This window comes from Procambarus clarkii, chromosome 19 (assembly GCF_040958095.1).
Source record: "Procambarus clarkii isolate CNS0578487 chromosome 19, FALCON_Pclarkii_2.0, whole genome shotgun sequence".
Lineage (NCBI taxonomy): Eukaryota > Metazoa > Arthropoda > Malacostraca > Decapoda > Cambaridae > Procambarus > Procambarus clarkii.
Genome location: NC_091168.1, coordinates 38,940,496 through 38,965,583, shown reverse-complemented (window position 1 = coordinate 38,965,583; position 25,088 = coordinate 38,940,496). Strand labels below are relative to the sequence as shown.

The window sequence follows — 25,088 nt, the reverse complement described above, 5'->3', positions numbered from 1 at the left end:
TCAGGCGCTCATTTACAATTGCTGTACTGGATGTACCGTATGAGATGTTGAATGGCACTATCCTTTGCGTTCTTGGACGATGTTAAAGTGGTTCGTTCGAGCGGGTATGTTTGAACAAGCACTCTCCTGGTAAGTCGAAAGGATTCCTCAATGGATCTTGGATAGTTAATATGGTCCTCACTTGGAATGTCCCTTCACCTGTGTCGGTGGAAGGTCACACAATCAGCTTGCTCTACACTGGGCAACAGAATACTTGTTTGTAGTGTGGTCCGGTTGGTCACTTTGCTTCTGCGTACAGTGACAGTGGCGGCCCGTATCAATTTATTACGAGATGAGGACTTCCCTCCACTACAGAGAGCGAGTCCCCCTATGAAGCCACACAGTGCAATCAGTGGTGCAGAGCGTACGAATGTGTACGTTATGGGTCTCGAACCCGGGTGTTCTTCAATCCCAGCGGCGTCTCTTAGTGGGGGTATGATAACAAGCAGGTTGGGATGGAGGATGTCGTGCGGGCTGATATAAGTGGGGTGCCTTCAGACGGACCGAGTGCAGCGGAACAAGAAAGGTTATGGCTTGTCCTGGTAAAGGTGGGGTTGTGTTGGCGAGTGTTGACTTATTGAGGACCGCTGTCTGACACGACGGATGTATTGAAGCCCTGTGGTGTGGGCATTGTGTGTAATGAGGTGCTGGCGGTGTTGGGTCTCGGTGTCAACAGGGATCAGGAGGATGACCGCATAAGTTGAACTTGCTTGCAGCAGATACGTCCTCCTCTGGTGCAGGGCCTGGACTCCGGGATTTGGATGAGGTGGATGATGCTGGAAGAATGCGCACAAGTCCGGCACATATTGTGGGGCTCCCCTACACAAATAGATGTGCATTGGCTGAAGGACAGAGCCACTGCCCTGCAGGAAGTATGCGGGAGGATCGAACGTGTGCTTGACTTGGACGTTCCCAACCAAACGGCTGATGGGATAATGTTTGCATGAGTGGAGGTGCCGCCGTGCATCCTAAGTGTGGGGTGCCTCCCAGTGTTGTGACGGATGATGTTTAGTATAGTAGAGCGGAGCATTAACCGCTATGGAAGACTCGTGAGGCTCTGAAACTGACACTAAGGAAGGGTTTTGAATTGACTAAGCTCTTTAAGAAGGATGACAAAGTTATATGGGATATAGCTGACACGAATTGTAAATCATGATGTGAAAACACGAGGATTCGTCTTGTCATTTATTAAAACAATACCTCGTACAGCTTCCCTTATTATGAAAAGTAACATTTCATCCTCCTCTGACGAACTGAGGCCCAGTAACGAATTATATCTATACAAGTTTAATTTTTGAGATTGTGTACTCCAAAGTATGCGCCATATTGGTTAGTGTAAAGGACACCACGTTGTAAATGGCACCGAAATCATCATTGGCACCAGTGATCACAGGAGGCTGCGAACACCTGAAGCCACAGTCATTCACCAGCTGGTCCCAATAATCAACGCTCAAATGAATTTAACATCAAGCATCCAAATGTTTGATTACTGTTGTTGAACATTTAGTAACATTAATAATCTTGAAATTCTGAGGAAGTTTAGCAAGCCCTTTAGAATAGTGTAACACAAGTGAGTTGTTTAAGTTTCGGCTGAGCTTAAGTTTCGCACTGTAAAAAGTGTGTTTTACCTAGCAATACGAGAAGTCTAAGTCTGATTTAAAATATTACAATTTGATCCCAATTTCATATATTTTGGTCAATTCATCATTGCTAAATTCTGGGCTGCAAACCCTTAAGGCTCTCAAAAACATGGAAGAAAGCACCAAATATTTGACTTTAATATGGTAAATATTATAAATGTTTTTGAAATAATAATGTACATAAAAGCACACATTAGTAGCTTTTCTGTAAACATTAATCAGTCTCAGACTCCTCCGACGCCGGGCAGGAACTGAGGATGCACTGGGCATTCCCCCTCTGGGTCGCCACGTTGAACCGCTGGAAAAGAAAGTTTGCCTCTCTAGGGTTTCTTATTTTTTCAATGATCCTGGAACCTAGATCCTTAAGAAACCTCCTTGCACTCTCTCCCAATGGATCGTGGGTTTCGAATCATCTAGAAAATATAATTGAAATGATGATCTATTTCCCTGGGTTGTTTGCCCTCTTTCTTTCTCTGTGTGTGGTAGCAGCTCCTGCTTGGCCAACAGAGAGGTGAATGTAAGTGGGTGCCATGGTGGGGGGGGGGGTGATACACAAGTATATTCCCACGCTAATTGCCTGCCACTTCTCCATGGGCGAAATGTGACTCCATCCAGTTAACCAGCTGCAGCAGTAGAATTATAATAAATTAGATTAAGAGGCTCTCTCTCTATGCAGGACACTGGGCTGAGGCAAGGATCCTCTTGATGATGTCATTGACCTCATCGTGTCTTGTGTGCCAACGTTCTGATCTTCCGCAGTGCAGGCCAAGCAATTCATATTTATCTGCATCTGGCCTCACTGCAAACTCAACTATATATTGAGAGGAATAGGGTAGCAACTGCTATGGATGAAGATGTGTGCCTGTTGCAGACATTGGGGCTTCCAAAAGAAAATCCCCTGCATGGGAGCACCCACAGTTCTGAGACGGACAGGGTCACTGGGGGTCTGTTGTTGCTTCCAGCAAAGTTGTGGCTACTCTGTCAATGATAGAGATGTTTCATCTGGAATGTTTGCTAACTTTCAGTCAGGTTGGTCTGGGTGTTCAGTCTGCCAGGGCATCCCATTTTGGGCTGCATTCCATGAAGTGGGGATCACGTATCCCCGCTCATTAACCTAAATTGTCTGGTAGAAATTTCCTTGACCAGGTCATCCAATGCCGATAAGGATGGCTGGGACAGCAATTTGGGTGGCAGTGCAATCACAAGGTGCACCAAGTCTGAGTCAGTGGGAACAGCCCTGGGAGAGTGGGCTGTTCCCACTCACAGGCATTAAGGGATATATATATATATATATATATATATATATATATATATATATATATATATATATATATATATATATATATATATATATAAGCAGAACGTTTTAAAAGAGACCAACGTCGTCTATGCCTTCAAATGCCCTCTTGGGGATTGTAAGCCTCAAAAAACTCAGTATATAGGCAAGACAACAACATCTCTTTCCAGGCGTTTAACGATGCATAAGCAACAGGGCTCCATTAAGGAACATATAATCTCTTCCCACAACCAAACCATCACCAGAGAAATCTTAGCAAACAACACAGAAAGCATCGATAGATACAGCGATAGCAGGCGGCTTGACATCTGCGAGGCACTACACATCAAGAAGTCAACACCAGCAATCAACAGCCAATTAACGCACAACTATATTCTTCCAACTTCAAGACTCCACTCCAATATAGAAACATCAAGAAATATGGGCCAATAGGCTCTCTGCAATTACTTCCATTCTTACCTTCAATACCCATTGTTTCGTGTTCTGGCTTGTGTTGAAAGTTTGTTTTCACCTCATCCAAAACTGTTGTAACATATCACCTCACCCAAATGCAGGTAATAAAAATCGAAGATGTTTAAGCTCTTTTCAGTTATAGTTGTGTGTGTGTGTAAACTAAAGTCTTTGAAAATGTAATAAGTTTTACGAAACGCGCTCAAGTGTCGCGTCAGACTAGAAGTAAAAATGAATTTTGGAGAATTGATTTTTCAATTACCATCAACAGTGAAAAGAAACATAAGAAAGATCGAGAAAATTCGTGTTAGAATTAATAATCTTACTTTTTCGGTAATATTTAATAATATATATATATATATATATATATAAATATATAATAAATATATATATATTATATATATAATATATTATTTATATTATATATATAAATATATATAAATATATATTGTTGTAGCCCTCCGCCTTGCTGCCCCAATCCACACCAGATATAGGTGTATTTGCGGCGAGGTGGTGGCTGACAGGTACGGCCACCATGGCCTACTCTGCCAAAGCACAGGGGGATGGCACTCGAGGCACAGTGAAGTTAACGACATCATCAAGAGGAGCCTCACCACAGCTGGATGCCCAGCTGAAAGAGAGCCCCGTTACCTAACGCCCCGTAACTCTGATGCTCTTATTGGTCGCCCGGATGGTATCACAGTGAATCCCTGGAAGAATGGCAAGCAGTTGGTATGGGACTACACGTGCGTATCAACCCTGGCCATCACCTACATTAACCTCAGTGTTGCACAACCAGGTGGCGCTGCCACCCATAGGGAAGCAGCCAAATCCCGTAAGTATAGAGAACTGGATCACCACTACAATTTTGTCCCCATTGCTTCTGAGACATTAGGCGCCTGGGGTAAAAGTGCTACCAGTTTTTTGAAGGAACTGGGTTCTAGGCTCATTGAAACAACAAGGGACCCAAGAGCTGCAAGCTTTCTTCTCCAGCGCCTCAGTGTGGTGATACAGAGGGGAAATGCGCACTGCATCCAGGGTTCCTGCCCGCCATCTGAGGAGCTGGAGGAACTCGACAACCTATGATAACCATCTTTGTAACCCATATGTAACTCCTTTTTTGTAACAAAGTTCAAATAAAGTAAATATATATGTGTACATACAATAGAATGGGGGTGGTTGGAGAAGATCATATTAGTGTTCAGTGAGAAACCACAAGGTCTCCTCTGAATACTTTTTATTTTCTTCTCCGAGGCTATGGGTCCCCACATTGGCACCAGAGGTGGTACCCTCACAAACTTTTTATATAAATATATATATATATAGAGATATAGGTATAGATATATCACTAAGAACTCTAAATGACCCGACCATAGGTGTGAGTGTGGTCACCCGTAAACGTACACAGTACTGTGACCACCACGCCATTGATCGTCTATCAGGTTTGGTCAGACCAGGTGCTTATCAGTACCAGGACTGACCAAACCTTATAGACGATGTATAATGCATAAGATATGTCGTAGGGACCCCGAGGTACAGACTACCGAATTATATGGAAAAATTTCATTACAGAAATAGCATGTTCATTAGAACATGCTACTCTGAAATAGCAATAGTTACCATTGCTACTGTGAAGGTTTGACTGTATACGATTCTCTTCATAAGAGATGGTAATGAGAGAAGTAAGGAAGGGAAATTATCAGGGAAAAAGACTATGGCATTACGACAATATAGCTAATGGAAAGGATCAGGATAATGGTTTAGGATGGGATGGGGACGGAGGAAAAGAAGGAATGGTACCAAACCACTTGGACGGTCGGAGATTGAACGCCGACCTGCATGAAGCGTGACCGTCGCTCTACCGTCTAGCCCACAAGTGGTTGGGCAGAGGAGCATTACTATATACTCACCTTCATCTTGAGGCGAGACGACTGCTGGTACTTGATGGAGAGGACGTAGGGCGTGTTGATCCTGCCGAGCACCTGGTCGTAGGTCAGACTCATCCCCTCAGGGAACACCAGCGAGAAGCACGTCGACACCTCCTCGTTCTGACGGAGCGGCTGTTGGCCAAACACCTGAGATTGGGGGCGGGAGATGGCGTCCGGTCACGTGCTGCTTTGTCAAGAGATTAAGGTTAGGTAAGGGAGTTATGGGGAGAAAGTGCGAAGCCCGCATCGCTACGTATGAGGACAAGGAGCGGGGTTTGAGGACAAGAAGCCAGGATATGAGGACAAGGAGCTGGGATATGAGGACAAGAAGCCAGGATATGAGGACAAGGAGCTGGGATATGAGGACAAGAAGCCAGGATATGAGGACAAGGCGCTGGGATATGAGGACAAGGAGCTGGGATATAAGAACAAAGTGCTTTGACAAGAGGAAAAAGAGCTGGGATATGAGGACAAGGAGCTGGGATATAAAGACAAGGAGCTGTGATATACGGACGAGAAGCCGGGATATGAGGACAAGGAGCTGGGATATAAGAACAAAGTGCTTTGACAAGAGGAAAAAGAGCTGGGATATGAGGACAAGGAGCTGGGATATAAAAACAAGGAGTTGTGATATAAGGACAAGAATCCGGGATATGAGGACAAGGAACTGGGATATGCGGACAAGGAGCTGGGATATGTGGACAAGGAGCTGGGATATAATTGACAAGGAGCTCGGATATGAGGACATGGAGCTGAGATATGATGACAAGGAGCTGGGATATAAGAACAAGAAGCTGTGATATAAGGACAAGAATCCGGGATATGAGGACAGGGAGCTGGGATATAAGGACAAGGAGCTGGGATATGAGGACAAGGAGCTAGGATATGAGGACAAGAAGCTGGGACATGAGGACAAAAAGCTGGGATACGAGGACAAGGATCTGGGATATCAGGACATGGAGCTGGGATACGAGGACAATGAACTCGGATATGAGGACAAGGAGCTCGAATATGAAGACTAGGAGCTGGTATAACGAGGCAAGTGAAGGAATGGTGCCCAACCACTTGAAACATTAGGGTTCGAACCCGGATCTTCAAAGAAGTATGGGCGGCTCTCTGCCAACTAGTCCAAGTAATTTATATATAAGCTTGAAACATGTTGATGGTTTGTTGACTATGAATTTAATAATGGAACACGGAATGTTACATATATTTGTAAAATATATACAATATGAAGGTCCTCATAAAATTGTCGAAATATTCAATAAAATCCCATAAAATTTAGAAGCGTTTCAGGATCTTTGAAACGATGTTTAAAGACTTAAATAATATATCAGAAACATTGACAAATATTAATGTCTGAAAATAAACCGCTTACAAAAATATTTAAGGGATTCATAGTAAATCTTAGAATATAGATATATAGATATGGCTATATTGAGACATATTCCTCGAGCATGATTCACCCGTTGGGCAGAATGAAAAACAAAAAATATCGACCAGGAAACTCAATAGTAGTTTGATGTCCCCAAAGAGACATCGCTGGACGTCAGAGAATCAGTGATAATCTAAACGCATCTGCCGTTGACATCTCGTCTGTAGACCTTAGTTAAATGCACATAACATGAATAGTGAGTGTGGCCAGAGGTGTAGGTGTGGCCAGAGGTGTTAGTGTAGTAGATGTGTAGGTGTGGCTAGAGGTGTGAGTGTGGCCAGAGGTGTAGGTGTGGCCAGAGGTGTGAGTGTGGCCAGATGTGTTAGTGTAGTAGATGTGTAGGTGTGGCCAGAGGTGTGAGTGTGGCCAGATGTGTGAGTGTAGTAGATGTGTAGGTGTGGCCAGAGGTGTGTGTAATCACCTATTTGTGCTTGCGGGGGTTGAGCTCTGGCTCTTTGGTCTCGCCTCTCAACTGTTAATCAACTGGTGTACAGATTTCTGTGCCCATTGGGCTCTATCACAGAGCTCAATAGGCTGACTCCATACACTTGAAACTGCGTATGGAGTCAGCCTCCACCACATCACTTCCTAATGCATTCCATTTCTCAACTACTCTGACACTAAAAAAAAATCTTTCTAATATCTCTGTGGCTCATTTGGGCACTCCTGTGTCTCCTAGTGCGTGTGCCCCTTCTGTTAAATAGCCTGTCTTTATCTACCCTGTCAATTCCTCTGAGAATCTTGTACATGATGATCATGTCCCTCATAACTCTTCTGTCTTCCAGCGACGTGAGGTTAAATTCCCGTAGTCTCTCCTCGCAGGTCATACCTCTCAGCTCGGGTACTAGTCTGGTGGCAAACCTTTGAACCTTTTCCAGTTTAGTCTTATGCTTGACTAGATATGGACTCCATGCTTGGGCTGCATACTCCAGGATTGGTCTGACATAGGTGGTATACAAAGTTCTGAATGATTCCTTACACAAGAGTCTAAATGCCGTTCTTATGTTAGTCAACCTGGCATATGCTGCTTATGTCATCCTCTTGATATGAGCTTCAGGGGACAGGTCTGGCGTGATATCAACCCCCAGGTCTTTTTGTCTCTCCGACTCTTGAAGAATTTCATCTCCCAAGTGATACCTTTTAACTGGCCTCTTGCTCCCTACACCTATCTTCAATACATTACATTTGCTTATGTTAAACTCTAACAACCATCTGTTCTATCATTCCTTCAGTTTGTTTAGGTCTTCTTGAAGCCTCAAGCAGTCTTCCTCTGTCTTAATCCTTCTCATAATTTTGGCATCGTCAGCAGACATTAAGAGGAATGGGTCTATACTCTCCGGGAGATCGTTTACGTATATCAGAAACAGGATAGGACCGAGTACAGATCCCTGTGGGACTCCACTGGTGGCTTCATGCCAATCTGAGGTCACACTCCTCACCGTAACTCTTTTCTTCCTATTGCATAGGTATTCCCTTATCCACTGGAGCACTTTAGCAGTTACTCCTGCCTGTCTCTCCAGCTTATGTACCAGCCTCTTATGGGGGACTGTGTCAAAGACTTTCCAACAGTCTAAAAAATGCAGTCCGCCCTGCCTTCTCTTTCATGCTTAATCTTTGTTACCTGGTCGTAGAATTCTATTTAGCCAGTAAGGCAAGATTTACCCTCCCTGAACCCATGTTGGCGATTTGTCACGAAGTCCCTTCTCTCCAGATGTGTTACTAGATTTTTTCTCACGATCTTCTCCATCATCGTGCGTGGTATACAAGTTAAGAACACTGCCCTGTAGTTCAATGCATCTTGTCTGTTGCCCTATTTGTATATTGAGACCACATTAGCCGTCTTCCATATTTCTGGTAGGTCTCCCGTCTCCAGTGATCTACTATACACAATCGAGAGTGGCAAGCAGAGTGCCTCTGTACACTCTTTCAATACCCATGGTGAGATTCAGTCTGGACCAACATCCTTTCTCACATCCAGATCGAACAGGTGTCTCTTGACCTCATCTCTCGCAATTTCGAACCCTTCCAAGGCCGCCTGGTTTACTGCGCCCTCTCCTAGCGCAGTGACCTCACCTTGTTCTATTGTGAAGACCTCCTGGAACCTCTTGTTGAGTTCTTCACACACCTCTTTGTCATTATCTGTATACCTGTCCTCGCCTGTTCTAAGTTTCATTACCTGTTCTTTCACTGTTGTTTTCCTCCTGATGTGACTGTGGAGTAGCTTTGGTTCGGTCTTGGCTTTGGTTGCTATATCATTTTCATAGTTTTTCTCGGTTTCTCTTCTCACACTAACATACTTGTTCCTGGTTCTTTGGTATCTCTCTCTGCTTTCTGGTGTTTTGTTATTTCGGAAGTTCCTCCACTCCCTTCTGTTCAGTTCCTTTGCTTCCATACATGCCCATTAAACCATTTTCCTTTTGGGCCGGGATAAACCAGTTTACTGCCTCCTGACACTTTTGGGTGACATAGTCCATCATGTCTTGTACAGACTTAGCTCTGAGGTCTGTGTCCCATGATATATCCCTTTGGAAACTTCTCATCCCTCATAATTCCCCTTTCGGTAGGCCAGCCTTTTGTTTCCCAGCTCTTTTTTTGGGGGAGATAAGTCCTAGCTCTACCAGGTACTCAAAGATCAATACACTGTGATCACTCATTTCCAAGGGTGCTTCCATCTTAACTTCCCTTATATCCCACTCATTGAGGGTAAATATCAGATCAAGCATTGCTGGTTCATCTTCGCCTCTCATTCTTGTCGGTCCCTTGATGTGTTGGCTTAGAAAGTTTCTTGTTGCTACGTTCAGCAGGTTAGCTCTCCAGGTATCTGGTCCTCCATGTGGGTCTCTGTTCTATCCATCTATGTTCCCATGGTTGAAGTCCGCCATGATTAGTAGTCGAGATCCATTCCTGCTATCGAGAGATGCTGCTCTCTCTATTATGTTAATGGTGGCCAATGTATTTGTATCATATTCCTGTCTGGGTCTTCTGTTCCAGGTGGCGATATCCCACCCACCATTCTGGGTGCAGGGATATATATGACTGCGACTATAATTTTTTGTCCTCCAGTGTACCTGTTATGTAGTCACTGGAACCTTCACAGCCCTGAATAACCATCTCAAAATCCCAGCCTTTTCTTACCAGCAGAGCTACACCACCACCTCCTCTTCCTTCTCTCTCTTTCTTCACAACACAATAGTCCTGTGGAAACATTGCATTTGTTATTGTTTTCGTTAGCTTTGTTTCTGTGAGTGCTATTATGTCTGGGTTTCCTTCAAGTACCCATTCTCAAAGTTCATTTGTTTTATTTGTAATCCCATCTATGTTAGTGTACATTGAGTGTGGCCAGAGGTGTGATTGTGCCCAGAGGTGTGAGTGTGGCCAGAGGTGTGAGTGTAGCCAGAGGTGTGAGTGTGGCCAGAGGTGTGAGTGTAGCCAGAGGTGTGAGTGTAGCCAGAGGTGTGAGTGTGGCCAGAGGTGTGAGTGTGGCCAGAGGTGTGAGTGTAGCCAGAGGTGTGAGTGTGGCCAGATGTGTGAGTGTGGCCAGAGGTGTGAGTGTGGCCAGAGGTGTGAGTGTGGCCAGAGGTGTGAGTGTAGCCAGAGGTGTGAGTGTGGCCAGAGGTGTGAGTGTGGCCAGAGGTGTGAGTGTGGCCAGATGTGTGAGTGTGGCCAGAGGTGTGAGTGTGGCCAGAGGTGTGAGTGTAGCCAGAGGTGTGAGTGTGGCCAGATGTGTGAGTGTGGCCAGAGGTGTGAGTGTGGCCAGAGGTGTGAGTGTAGCCAGAGGTGTGAGTGTGGCCAGAGGTGTGAGTGTGGCCAGAGGTGTGAGTGTGGCCAGATGTGTGAGTGTGGCCAGAGGTGTGAGTGTGGCCAGAGGTGTGAGTGTAGCCAGAGGTGTGAGTGTGGCCAGATGTGTGAGTGTGGCCAGAGGTGTGAGTGTGGCCAGAGGTGTGAGTGTGGCCAGAGGTGTGAGTGTGGCCAGAGGTGTGAGTGTGGCCAGAGGTGTGAGTGTGGCCAGAGGTGTGAGTGTAGCCAGAGGTGTGAGTGTGGCCAGAGGTGTGAGTGTGGCCAGAGGTGTGAGTGTAGCCAGAGGTGTGAGTGTGGCCAGAGGTGTGAGTGTAGCCAGAGGTGTGAGTGTGGCCAGAGGTGTGAGTGTGGCCAGAGGTGTGAGTGTGGCCAGAGGTGTGAGTGTGGCCAGAGGTGTGAGTGTGGCCAGAGGTGTGAGTGTGGCCAGAGGTGTGAGTGTGGCCAGATGTGTGAGTGTGGCCAGAGGTGTGAGTGTGGCCAGATGTGTGAGTGTGGCCAGAGGTGTGAGTGTGGCCAGAGGTGTGAGTGTAGCCAGAGGTGTGAGTGTGGCCAGAGGTGTGAGTGTGGCCAGAGGTGTGAGTGTGGCCAGATGTGTGAGTGTGGCCAGAGGTGTGAGTGTGGCCAGAGGTGTGAGTGTAGCCAGAGGTGTGAGTGTGGCCAGATGTGTGAGTGTGGCCAGAGGTGTGAGTGTGGCCAGAGGTGTGAGTGTGGCCAGAGGTGTGAGTGTGGCCAGAGGTGTGAGTGTGGCCAGAGGTGTGAGTGTGGCCAGAGGTGTGAGTGTAGCCAGAGGTGTGAGTGTGGCCAGAGGTGTGAGTGTGGCCAGAGGTGTGAGTGTAGCCAGAGGTGTGAGTGTGGCCAGAGGTGTGAGTGTAGCCAGAGGTGTGAGTGTGGCCAGAGGTGTGAGTGTGGCCAGAGGTGTGAGTGTGGCCAGAGGCGTGAGTGTGGCCAGAGGTGTGAGTGTGGCCAGAGGTGTGAGTGTGGCCAGAGGTGTGAGTGTGGCCAGAGGTGTGAGTGTGGCCAGAGGTGTGAGTGTGGCCAGAGGTGTGAGTGTGGCCAGAGGTGTGAGTGTGGCCAGAGGTGTGAGTGTGGCCAGAGGTGTGAGTGTAGCCAGAGGTGTGAGTGTGGCCAGAGGTGTGAGTGTGGCCAGAGGTGTGAGTGTAGCCAGAGGTGTGAGTGTGGCCAGAGGTGTGAGTGTAGCCAGAGGTGTGAGTGTGGCCAGAGGTGTGAGTGTGGCCAGAGGTGTGAGTGTGGCCAGAGGCGTGAGTGTGGCCAGAGGTGTGAGTGTGGCCAGAGGTGTGAGTGTGGCCAGAGGTGTGAGTGTGGCCAGAGGTGTGAGTGTAGCCAGAGGTGTGAGTGTAGCCAGAGGTGTGAGTGTAGCCAGAGGTGTGAGTGCAACATAAAAATTATCTAGCACACTTTTCCACCATGAAAGTGGTTCCATGAGCCGCTCATCAATGAATTGAAAATACTGTATATTAATCCTTCAAATCTGATATGAAAGTAATTTAGAGATAATTGATAATTATAAAAATCAACAAGAAAATATAATTTGGTACATTACTGTAGTCGATTTTTGTTCAAAACTGTTTTTCATAAATTATAACAAACACGAAAATAATTGTTGCCGCAAGAGAGAGACAAAGCCTTCACTAACCTGTAGTAGTCCCGTGCCGATCTGGGTTATCTTCATGGACTTGTTGCACACGAAGTGCCATGGAAACGCCTTGCAGAAACTGCTCACACCAATCTTGGAATCCTTCAGGCTGGACGACACGCGGGTGGGCGTCGAGGGCTCCTGTCCACTGAGCGAAGCGTCGTTGGACACTCGCTCTCTTGCGGCCTCGACGCAGTTGTCCTCGACTGTGTACTTAAAGTAGAACCTGTGCGCTGAGCGGTTGCCATTAGGAGTGTCACACTTGTCGCAAGCCACCGACACGCTCCTGGAGAAGACTTGAAGACTCACTCCCTCGATCACTCCACCCACGAAATACCTTATTGGCTCGCGGTTGGTGAAGAAATGAAGCTGGACTTTCCCATCTTGGCGGTTACAGACGAGGCTCGGGACGTCGTTCTTGGTCTTGAGATTAGAGTTGGTCTTGATGATGTCACATATCCCCGTCATGTTGGTGAGGAAGCCCTCCAGGTTGTACCCGAGGCTGCCCAGAGCCTTCCCGTGCTGTCTCCTACACTCCCTCACGTACTCCCGCCCCAGACGGCGCATGAAGTCCTCGGGGCTCACCTCTGCAGGAGGAAGATAACGGGTCCTCGTCACTTGGTCATCACCGTAGGTCACGGTGTCTGATCTCTCTACTCGTCGTCCTTTTAACTGTTACTATAATATATATTGATTTGATCATTAATATAGCAGTGTTGCTGATAGCTTACGGTTATCTGGTCACTACGGGATGGTCATTATACTGGCTAATTAAAATCCTTACTCCTAATTCGTCACTAATTATTGATTATTACACTCTGGTCATTAATGACTGTAAAGTCAGGAATTGGTCATTAGAAATTAGTTTCTAACAGAAGGTCATATTAGCTGTTTAATATTACTTGATAGTCGCAAATTGTTGCCCAATACTGACTGGTCACTAACGTTTCTAATAACTGTTGATCATGACTGGCTGATCACCAATCACTAGTCACAAATGGGTCAGCATTTGCTTCTGCCAACAATAACTGAAAATTATTATCCTATCATTGATAGTTTATAAATATTTCTTGGTCATTATGAAGGTAATTTTCCACTGGCTAATACGTCTTTGCTAACCGTCTGTTATTGGTTGGTCGTAAAAATTTATAGCATGGACCTTATTTCATTATGATGAAATAAGGTCCAGTCATAATAACTGCCGGCTTCATAATAATTGCTATATTTTACTATTTTGGTTTAAAAATATGATGAATACAAAAAACTTTGGCACTCTGTCCTCCCACCGCTGCGAATGAACTTTCATATCAGGAGAAAGTTAAAAATCAAATTAGGTAATTATATACATAAATGAGGCGTTGTATTTTTAATACATTAGAGAAAAATGGGAAAGAAATGTGGGGTTGCCGCTTTATAAATAATACATCATAGGAAATCAAGGAAGAAAGTATTGGGGTCGCTGATTTGAGATGCTAAATATCCCAAGAACGTGCAACCCGGATATGTTATCTTTTCCTTGTACTTCAGTGTGGAACGTTTGTCTGTGGATGAACGGAGAGAAATGGTGTGATAGTGAGTGACAGTAAAAGGAGAGAGTGGTGTGATAGTGAGTGACAGAAAAGGGAGAGAGTGGTGTGATAGTGAGTAACAGTAAAGGGAGAGAGTGCTGTGATAGTGACAGTAAAGGGAGAGAGTGGTGTGATAGTGAGTGACAGTAAAGGGAGAGAGTGGTGAGAGTGGTGTGATAGTGAGTGACAGTAAAGGGAGAGAGATGGTGTGATAGTGAGTGACAGAAATGGGAGAGAGTGGTGTGATAGTGAGTGACAGTAAAGGGAGAGAGTGGGGTGATAGTGAGTGACAGTAAAGGGAGAGAGTGGTGTGATAGTGAGTGACAGTAAAGGGAGAGAGTGGTGTGATAGTGAGTGACAGTAAAGGGAGAGAGTGGTGTGATAGTGAGTGACAGTAAAGGGAGAGAGTGGTGTGATAGTGAGTGACAGTAAATGGTTTGACAAGGCGGATCTTATTGAAACTTTCCAAACAATGAACAATTTGGAGGATGTTGATCCGGACAATTTCTTCAAAAGGTCAGATGTAACACAAACAAGGAGCAACAGTGTCAAGCTCAACAAGCCACAATGAAAGACTGAAGACCAGGAGATGCTTTTTCACTCACAGGGTTTATAAACCTATGGGACCGCCTACCCCCCGGAGCCGTAAATGCCAAAACTCTGTCGGGGTTTAAAATACAACTGGAAAACATCATCATCAAGGCAAATGCGGGGACCTTTGACAAGCCGCCGGCTTCCTGTCCTCGTCGTGGCCATTAGTATTACTGGCCCCTCAGGTTAATTAAGGTAAGTTATAGTGACAGGCAAACATACATACATACATACATACATACATACATACATACATACATACATACATACATACATACATACATACATTAACATTCATATATGCATAGAGACTTATATACATAAAGACAAACTAACAACCACACACAGACAATGCAGATAGAACAAATCCAAGATTAAACATATGGACAAACACACAAATATTCCGAAAAAGAAACATAAACATCTCTAAGGACAGACAAAAGAACTTAGAAAACAAGACAGTAACGGAAAGGAAAAAAAAAACTTAAAAAATCATGAAAACTTAACTAAAAATAATCATAATATCGTAAGCACTGATTATAGGAAGAATGTGGGTGTGTGTGCGTGCGTGTGTGTGTGCATGCGAACGCGCGTGCCTGCGTAAATGCCCCTTTACATGTGTGTTAGTGTGTTAGAGTCGCCAAGCTTAGTTAGAATTTGTTTAAGACATTAGAAATTAGTTAGTATATCGGTAACGCAAGCTTTAGCGTGTTATTTAATTGAACTTAACGTAAAAATAACTTACTCACAATGCCTGCCAAATCTTTGGTTTGGAAGTCATCTGAAATTAAACATACGAGAACAGAAGTGGATTATAATGCAGAAGGATCGTTTAAAGGATGAAACTTTTGACGAATGTATATTTCTTCTAACCAATATGTAATCACCTAAATGTCCTTGCAGGGCGAGCTTCAGCTCCTGGGTAATTACAGTGGTTCCCGATCCCTCTCGTGTTTATCGTACTGTCTCCATAAATTATAGACCCAAGTTAGCATTAACTATCTCTAGGTTCTCCTCATTCTACATGAACAATGATTTTACATTTAAGATGTTCTTTCTTGCCTCTTTAGGTCACTTATGAGTTTCTTGTTCAGCCACTGTTCATGCAGAGCACTGCGGGTCTGTCGTCTCATGCATTGCCTTGAAGGGTAAGATATTTGACATGTCGTAATCATGTCACCCTTTTACCCTTTTTCCATTTGTTTTCCAGTTTGGTGATGCCTCTTAGTTCAGAGACTGGAGGCAGGATTTACCAAGCATTTACATGTTCACTTACGAAGTCTGTACATCTTTCGTCGATCAAGCCAACCCAGTCTGTATTAATTAATCAGTTTACGGGTATCCAAATTTCACAAGCCAAGGTTATTATTGTCACAGAGAAGCTCGTATAGTGTTTTGGAACTCTTAAGGTGGTTAATAAGTACAAACTAAGTCGTCACGGTTGAAGATGTGCAGGTTTAGTTTAGTGGAGACTTAAGTGCTTGCTGCAGCCTGGTCCAGCCTTGTAGCAAGCCCTGGGACGCCTGGTCCAGCCTTGTAGCAAGCCCTGGTACGCCTGGTCCAGCCTTGTAGCAAGCCCTGGTACGCCTGGTCCAGCCTTGTAGCAAGCCCTGGGACGCCTGGTCCAGCCTTGTAGCAAGCCCTGGGACGCCTGGTCCAGCCTTGTAGCACACCCTGGGACGCCTGGTCCAGCCTTGTAGCAAGCCCTGGTACGCCTGGTCCAGCCTTGTAGCAAGCCCTGGGACGCCTGGTCCAGCCTTGTAGCAAGCCCTGGTACGCCTGGTCCAGCCTTGTAGCAAGCCCTGGGACGCCTGGTCCAGCCTTGTAGCAAGCCCTGGTACGCCTGGTCCAGCCTTGTAGCAAGCCCTGGGACGCCTGGTCCAGCCTTGTAGCAAGCCCTGGGACGCCTGGTCCAGCCTTGTAGCAAGCCCTGGGACGCCTGGTCCAGCCTTGTAGCAAGCCCTGGGACGCATGGTCCAGCCTTGTAGCAAGCCCTGGGACGCATGGTCCAGCCTTGTAGCAAGCCCTGGGACGCATGGTCCAGCCTTGTAGTAAGCCCTGGGACGCATGGTCCAGCCTTGTAGCAAGCCCTGGGACGCATGGTCCAGCCTTGTAGCAAGCCCTGGGACGCATGGTCCAGCCTTGTAGTAAGCCCTGGGACGCATGGTCCAGCCTTGTAGTAAGCCCTGGGACGCATGGTCCAGCCTTGTAGTAAGCCCTGGTACGCCTGGTCCAGCCTTGTAGCACACCCTGGGACGCCTGGTCCAGCCTTGTAGCAAGCCCTGGTACGGCTGGTCCAGCCTTGTAGCTGTTACGCCTGGTCCAGCCTTGTAGCAAGCCCTGGGACGCCTGGTCCAGCCTTGTAGCAAGCCCTGGGACGCATGGTCCAGCCTTGTAGCAAGCCCTGGGACGCCTGGTCCAGCCTTGTAGCAAGCCCTGGGACGCATGGTCCAGCCTTGTAGCAAGCCCTGGGACGCATGGTCCAGCCTTGTAGCAAGCCCTAAGACTTTCTCTAGTTTGGTTTTAAGCCTTTTCTAAGAGGGGATTCTGTGTTTGGTTCTATCTCCAACTCATAATTTCATTCAGACTATTAAGTACTCACTGCCAGAATGCATGGAGAGTAAGTACTCACTGCAGGAATGCATGGAGAGTAAGTACTCACTGCCAGAATGCATGGAGAGTAAGTACTCACTGCAGGAATGCATGGAGAGTAAGTACTCACTGCAGGAATGCATGGAGAGTAAGTACTCACTGCCAGAATGCATGGAGAGTAAGTACTCACTGCAGGAATGCATGGAGAGTAAGTACTCACTGCCAGAATGCATGGAGAGTAAGTACTCACTGCAGGAATGCATGGAGAGTAAGTACTCACTGCCAGAATGCATGGAGAGTAAGTACTCACTGCAGGAATGCATGGAGAGTAAGTACTCACTGCCAGAATGCATGGAGAGTAAGTACTCACTGCAGGAATGCATGGAGAGTAAGTACTCACTGCCAGAATGCATGGAGAGTAAGTACTCACTGCAGGAATGCATGGAGAGTAAGTACTCACTGCAGGAATGCATGGAGAGTAAGTACTCACTGCCAGAATGCATGGAGAGTAAGTACTCACTGCAGGAATGCATGGAGAGTAAGTACTCACTGCCAGAATGCATGGAGAGTAAGTACTCACTGCAGGAATGCATGGAGAGTAAGTACTCACTGCCAGAATGCATGGAGAGTAAGTACTCACTGCAGGAATGCATGGAGAGTAAGTACTCACTGCCAGAATGCATGGAGAGTAAGTACTCACTGCAGGAATGCATGGAGAGTAAGTACTCACTGCAGGAATGCATGGAGAGTAAGTACTCACTGCCAGAATGCATGGAGAGTAAGTACTCACTGCCAGAATGCATGGAGAGTAAGTACTCACTGCCAGAATGCATGGAGAGTAAGTACTCACTGCAGGAATGCATGGAGAGTAAGTACTCACTGCCAGAATGCATGGAGAGTAAGTACTCACTGCAGGAATGCATGGAGAGTAAGTACTCACTGCCAGAGTACATGGAGAATAAGTACTCACTGCCAGAGTACATGGAGAGTAAGTACTCACTGCCAGATTGCATGGAGAGTAAGTATTCACTGCAGGAATGCATGGAGAGTAAGTACTCACTGCCTGAATACATGAAGAGTAAGTACTCACTGCCAGAGTACTTGGAGAGTAAGTACTCACTGCCAGAGTACATGGAGAATAAGTACTCACTGCCAGAATACATGAAGAGTAAGTACTCACTGCAGGAATGCATGGAGAGTAAGTACTCACTGCCAGAGTACATGGAGAATAAGTACTCACTGCCAGAGTACATGGAGAGTAAGTACTCACTGCCAGAGTGCATGGAGAGTAAGTACTCACTGCCAGAGTACATGGAGAATAAGTACTCACTGCCAGAGTACATGGAGAGTAAGTACTCACTGCCAGAGTACATGGAGAGTAAGTACTCACTGCCAAAGTGCATGGAGAGTAAGTACTCACTGCCAGAGTGCATGGAGAGTAAGTACTCACTGCCAGAGTACATGGAGAGTAAGTACTCACCGCCAAAGTGCATGGAGAGTAAGTACTCACTGCCAGAATGCATGGTAAGTACTCACTGCCAGAGTGCATGGAGAGTAAGTACTCACTGCAGGAATGCATGGAGAGTAAGTACTCACTGCAGGAATGCATGGAGAGTAAGTACTCACTGCCAGAATGCATGGAGAGTAAGTACTCACTGCAGGAATGCATGGAGAGTAAGTACTCACTGCCAGAATGCATGGAGAGTAAGTACTCACTGCCAGAATGCATGGAGAGTAAGTACTCACTGCAGGAATGCATGGAGAGTAAGTACTCACTGCCAGAATGCATGGAGAGTAAGTACTCACTGCAGGAATGCATGGAGAGTAAGTACTCACTGCCAGAATGCATGGAGAGTAAGTACTCACTGCAGGAATGCATGGAGAGTAAGTACTCACTGCCTGAATACATGAAGAGTAAGTACTCACTGCCAGAGTACTTGGAGAGTAAGTACTCACTGCCAGAGTACATGGAGAATAAGTACTCACTGCCAGAATACATGAAGAGTAAGTACTCACTGCAGGAATGCATGGAGAGTAAGTACTCACTGCCAGAGTACATGGAGAATAAGTACTCGCTGCCAGAGTACATGGAGAGTAAGTACTCACTGCCACAGTGCATGGAGAGTAAGTACTCACTGCCAGAGTACATGGAGAATAAGTACTCACTGCCAGAGTACATGGAGAGTAAGTACTCACTGCCAGAGTACATGGAGAGTAAGTACTCACTGCCAAAGTGCATGGAGAGTAAGTACTCACTGCCAGAGTGCATGGAGAGTAAGTACTCACTGCCAGAGTACATGGAGAGTAAGTACTCACCGCCAAAGTGCATGGAGAGTAAGTACTCACTGCCAGAATGCATGGTAAGTACTCACTGCCAGAGTGCATGGAGAGTAAGTACTCACTGCAGGAATGCATGGAGAGTATGTACTCACTGCAGGAATGCATGGAGAGTAAGTACTCACTGCCAGAATGCATGGAGAGTAAGTACTCACTGCAGGAATGCATGGAGAGTAAGTACTCACTGCCAGAATGCATGGAGAGTAAGTACTCACTGCAGGAATGCATGGAGAGTAAGTACTCACTGCCAGAATGCATGGAGAGTAAGTACTCACTGCAGGAATGCATGGAGAGTAAGTACTCACTGCCAGAATGCATGGAGAGTAAGTACTCACTGCAGGAATGCATGGAGAGTAAGTATTCACTGCAGGAATGCATGGAGAGTAAGTACTCACTGCCTGAATACATGAAGAGTAAGTACTCACTGCCAGAGTACTTGGAGAGTAAGTACTCACTGCCAGAGTACATGGAGAATAAGTACTCACTGCCAGAATACATGAAGAGTAAGTACTCACTGCAGGAATGCATGGAGAGTAAGTACTCACTGCCAGAGTACATGGAGAATAAGTACTCGCTGCCAGAGTACATGGAGAGTAAGTACTCACTGCCAGAGTGCATGGAGAGTAAGTACTCACTGCCAGAGTACATGGAGAATAAGTACTCACTGCCAGAGTACATGGAGAGTAAGTACTCACTGCCAGAGTACATGGAGAGTAAGTACTCACTGCCAAAGTGCATGGAGAGTAAGTACTCACTGCCAGAGTGCATGGAGAGTAAGTACTCACTGCCAGAGTACATGGAGAGTAAGTACTCACCGCCAAAGTGCATGGAGAGTAAGTACTCACTGCCAGAATGCATGGTAAGTACTCACTGCCAGAGTGCATGGAGAGTAAGTACTCACTGTAGGAGTACATGGAGAGTAAGGATTCACTGCAAGAGTACATGGAGAGTAAGTACTCACAGCCAGAGTGCATGGAGAGTACGTACTCACTGCCAGAGTACATAGTCCCACTCTCAGGGCGAGACCTCATAAGAGGGTTTTAATGGCGGTTTTCACTCGTGAGTTGTCAATTGATTCTGCTCAAAATTGAATTGGGAGTGCTCGGTTTAATGCTGAAGGTACTCACGTCTCACGCATGTCTTACGATCGTCTTACACAAGTCTTACGCTCGTCTCACAGACCACTTATGCTCGTCTCACACAGCTCGAACGCTTGTCTCACACATGTCTTACGCTCGTCTTACACAAGTCTTACACTCGTCTCACACACCTTCTTACGCTTATCTCACACACCTCTTACGCTTGTCTCACACATGTCTTACGCTCGTCTCACACGCCTCTTACGCTCATAAGGTTATTATAGTGGTGATTGAAGGTTATGGTAGAGGTGATGGAATGTTATGGTAGTGCTGATGGAAGGTTATGGTAGTGTTAATGGAAGGTTATGGTAGTGTTGATGGAAGGTTATGGTAGTGCTGATGGAAGGTTATGGTAGTGCTGATGGAGGGTTATGGTAGTGCTGATGGAAGGTTACGGTAGTGTTAATGGAAGGTTATGGTAGTGCTGATGGAGGGTTATGGTAGTGCTGATGGAAGGTTACGGTAGTGTTAATGGAAGGTTATGGCAGAGGTGATGGAATGTTATTGTAGTGCTGATGGATGGTTATTATAGTGCTGATGGAAGGTTATGGTAGTGCTGATGGAAGGTTATATTATTGCTGATGGAAGGTTATTGTAGAGGTGATGGAATGTTATGGTAGTGCTGATGGAAGGTTATGGTAGTGTTAATGGAAGGTTATGGTAGTGCAGATGGATGGTTATTATAGTGCTGATGGAAGGTTATGGTAGTGTTAATGGAAGGTTATTGTAGTGTTGATGGAAGGTTGTGGTAGTGGTGATGAAAGGGTATTGTAGTGTTTAAGGAAGGTTATGGTAGTGACGATGGAAGGTTATGGTAGAGGTGATGGAAGGTTATGGTAGTGAAGATGGAAAGTTATGGTAGTGCTGATAGAAGGTTATGGTAGTGTTAATGAAAGGTTATGGTAGTGAAGATGGAAGGTTATGGTAATGTTGATGGAAGGTCATGGTAATGTTGATGGAAGGTCATGGTAGTGAAGATGGAAGGTTATGGTAAAGAAGATGGAAGGTTATATTAGTGAAGATGATAGGTTATAGTAAAGAAGATGGAAGGTTATGGTAGTGTTGATGGAAGGATGTGGTAGTGGTGATGGAAGGTTATAGTAGTGGTGATGGAAGGTTATGAAAGGAGTGATGGAAGGTTATAGTAGTGCAGATGGAAGGTTATGGTAGTGTTGATGGAAGGTTGTGGTAGTGGTGATGGAAGGGTATTGTAGGAGTGATGGAAGGTTATAGTAGTGAAGATGGAAGGTTATTGCAGTGAAGATGGAAATTTATGGTATTGAAGATGGAAGGTTATAATAGTGGTGATAGAAGATTATGGTAGTGGTGATGGAAGGTTATGGTAGGAATGATGGAAGGGTATAGTAGTGAAGATAGAAGTTTATGGTAGAGATGATGAAAGGTTACGGTAGTGGTGATGAAAGTTTATGGTTGAAGTGATTGAATGTTATGGTAGTGGTGATGGAAGGTTAAAGTAGTGAAGATGGAAGGTTATTGTAGTGAAGATTGAAGTTTAAGGTATTGGTGATAGAAGGTTTTGGTAGGAGTGATGGAAGGTTTTGGTAGGATTGATGGAAGGTTTTGGTAGGAGTGATGGAAGGTTATATTAGTGAAGGCGGAAAGTTATAGTAGTGAAGTTGGAAAGTTATGCTAGTTAAGATGGAAGGTTATGGTAGGAGTGATGGAAAGTTACAGTAGTGAAGATGAAAGGTTATTGTTAGTGATAATGGAAGTTTATGGTAGTTATGATGAAAGGTTATGGTAGTGCTGATGGAAGGTTACGGTAGTGGTGATGAAAGTTTATGGTAGGAGTGATGGAAGGTTATAGGTGTGAAGATGGAAGGCTTTGGTAGTTAAGATGAAAGGTTATTATAGTGATGATGGAAGGTTATGGAAGGAATGATGGAAGGTTACAGCAGTGACGATGGAAGCTTATGGTAGTGATGATGAATGGTTATAGTAGTGCTGATGGAAGGTTACGGTAGTAGATGATGGAAGTTAATGGAAGTAAAGTTGGAAGGCTATGGTAGTGGACATGGAAAGTATGGTAGTGATGATAGAAGGTTATGGTACTGGTGATAGAAGATTATGATTGGATTGATGTAAGGTTATTGTAGTGAAAATGGAAGGTTATGGTAGTGATGATGAAAGGTTATAGTTGTGATGATGGAAGGATATGGTAGGAGTGATGGAATGTTATAGTAGTGAAAATGGAAGGACATCGTAGGTGAAGGTGGAAAGTAGGGAAGTGATGATGGAAGGTTATACTAGTGGTGATGGAAGGTTATGGTAGTAGTGATGGAAGGTAATGGTTGTGTTGATGGAAAGTTATGGTAGTGAAGATATAAGGTTATGGTAGGAGTGATGGAAGGTTATAGTAGTGATGATGGAAGGTGATGGTAGTGACGATGGATTGTTATGGTAGTGATGATAAAAAGTTATAGTAGTGATAATGAATGGTTATCATTAGTGATGATGGAAGGTTATGGTAGTGAAGATGAAAGGGTATGGTAGAAGTGATTGGAAGGTTATAGTAGTGAAGATGGAAGGTTATTGTAGTTAAGATGGAAAGTTATGGTAGGAATGATGGAAAGTTATAGTAGTGAAGATGCAAAGTTAGAGTAGTGTTGAGAGGGTATAGTAGTGGTGATAGAAGGTTATAGTATGAGTGATGGAAGGTTACAGTACTGAAGATGGATGGTTATAGTAGTGATGATGAAAGGTTATGGTAGTGAAGATGGAAGGTTATGGTAGTGAAGATGGAAGGTTATAGTAGTGAAGATGGAAGTTTATGGTAGTGATGATGAAAGGTTATGGTAGTGCTGATGGAATGTTATGATAGTGGTGATGAAAGGTTAAAGTAGTGAAAATGGAAGGTTATTGTAGTGATGATGGAAGTTTATGGTAGTGGTGATGGAAGGTTATGGTAGAAGTGATTGAAGGTTATAGTAATGACGATGAAAGGTTATGGTAGTGAAGATGGAAGGTTATAGTAGTGAAGTTGGAGGGTTATGCTAGTTAAGATGGAAGGTTATGGAAGGAGTGATGGAAAGTTACAATAGTGAAGATGAAAGGTTATTGTAGTGATGATGGAAGTTTATGGTAGTGATGATGAAAGGTTAAGGTAGTGCTGATGGAAGGTTACGGTAGTGGTGATGAAAGGTTATGCTAGGAGTGATGGAAGTTTTGAAGATGGAAGGCTATGGTAGTGAAGATGGAAGGTTATAATAGTGATGATGGATGGTAATGGTAGGAGTGATGGAAGGTTACGGTAGTGGTGATGGAATGTAATGGTAGTGAAGATGGTAGGTTATGGTAGTGGAGATGGAAAGTATGGTAGTGATGATGGAAGGTTATGTTACTGGTGATGGATGATTATAATAGGATTGATGTAAGGTTATGGTAGTGAAAATGGAAGGTCATGGTAGTGAAGATGGAAGGTTATAGTAGTGAAGATGGAAGGTTATAGTAGTGAAGATGGAAGGTTATGGTAGTGATAATGAAAGGTTATAGTTGTGGTGATGGAAGGTTATGGTAGTGAAGATGGAAGGTTAAGGTAGTGAAGATGGAAGGTTATAGTAGTGAAGACGGAAGGTTATTGTAGAAGTGATGGAAGGAAGGTTATAGCATTGACGATGGAAGGTTATGGTAGTGATGATTAAAGGTTATAGTAGTGATGATGGAATGTTATGGTAATGAGGATGTAAGCTTATGGAGGTGAAGGTGGAAGGTTATGTTTGGTGTGATGGAAGCGTATAGTGGTGACGATGGAAGGTTATGGTTGTGATGATGAAAGGTTATTGTAGTGATGGTGGAAGGTTATGGCAGTGTTGATTGAAGGTTATGGTAGGAGTGATGGAAGGTTTAATAGTGAAGATAAATGGTTACGGTAATGAAAATGGAAGGTTATGATAATGGTGATAGAAGGTTATGGTTGTAATGATGGAAGGTTATTGTAGGAGAGATGGAAGTTTATAGAGGTGAAGGTGGAAATTTATGGTATTGAAGATGGAAGGTTACAATAGTGGTGATGGAAGATTATGATAGTGGTGTTGGAAGGTTATGGCAGTGTTGAAAAAGGTGATGGGATGAGAGATGGAAGGTGATAGTAGTGAAGATGGAAGGCTATGGTAGTGAAGATGGAAGGTTATGGTAGTGGTGATGGAAGGATATGGTCGTGGTGATAAATGATTATTGTAGGAAGTGATGGAAGGTTATAGTAGTGACGATGAAAGGTTATAGTAGTGAAGATGGAAGGTTATTATAGTGACGATTCAAGGTTATGGTAGTGGTGATGAAAGGTTATGATAGGAGTGATGGAAGGTTATAGTAGTAAAGATGAAAGGTTACGGTAATGAAGATGGAAGGTTATGATAGTAGTTACGGTAGGTAATGGTAGTGTTGATGGAAGGATATTGTAGGAGTGATTGCAGGTTATAGTAGTGAAGGTGGAAGGTTATTGTAGTGAAGATGGAAGGTTATAATAGTGAAGAAGGAAGGTTATGGTATTAGTGAAGGAATATTATGGTAGGGGTGATGGAAGGTTATAGTAGTGAAGATTGAAAGTTATGTTAGGAGTGAAGGAAGGTTATAGTTGTAAAGATGAAAGGTTATAGTAGT

General features: G+C 44.8%; 1 protein-coding gene across 1 annotated transcript in view; it reads right to left on the bottom strand.

Moving 5' to 3' along the window:
- Gycalpha99B (guanylate cyclase 1 soluble subunit alpha 2) overlaps positions 1-25,088 on the bottom strand; it is a 183,324-nt gene that overhangs the window by 93,214 nt on the left and 65,022 nt on the right. Inside the window, exons 4-5 of the mRNA XM_069327558.1 lie at positions 12,242-12,828; positions 5,337-5,501 (exon numbers count right to left, since the gene is read on the bottom strand). Of these exons, the coding sequence (XP_069183659.1) occupies positions 5,337-5,501; positions 12,242-12,808 (732 nt within the window). The 5' untranslated portion in view covers positions 12,809-12,828. The remainder of the gene's footprint in view (positions 1-5,336; positions 5,502-12,241; positions 12,829-25,088) is intronic.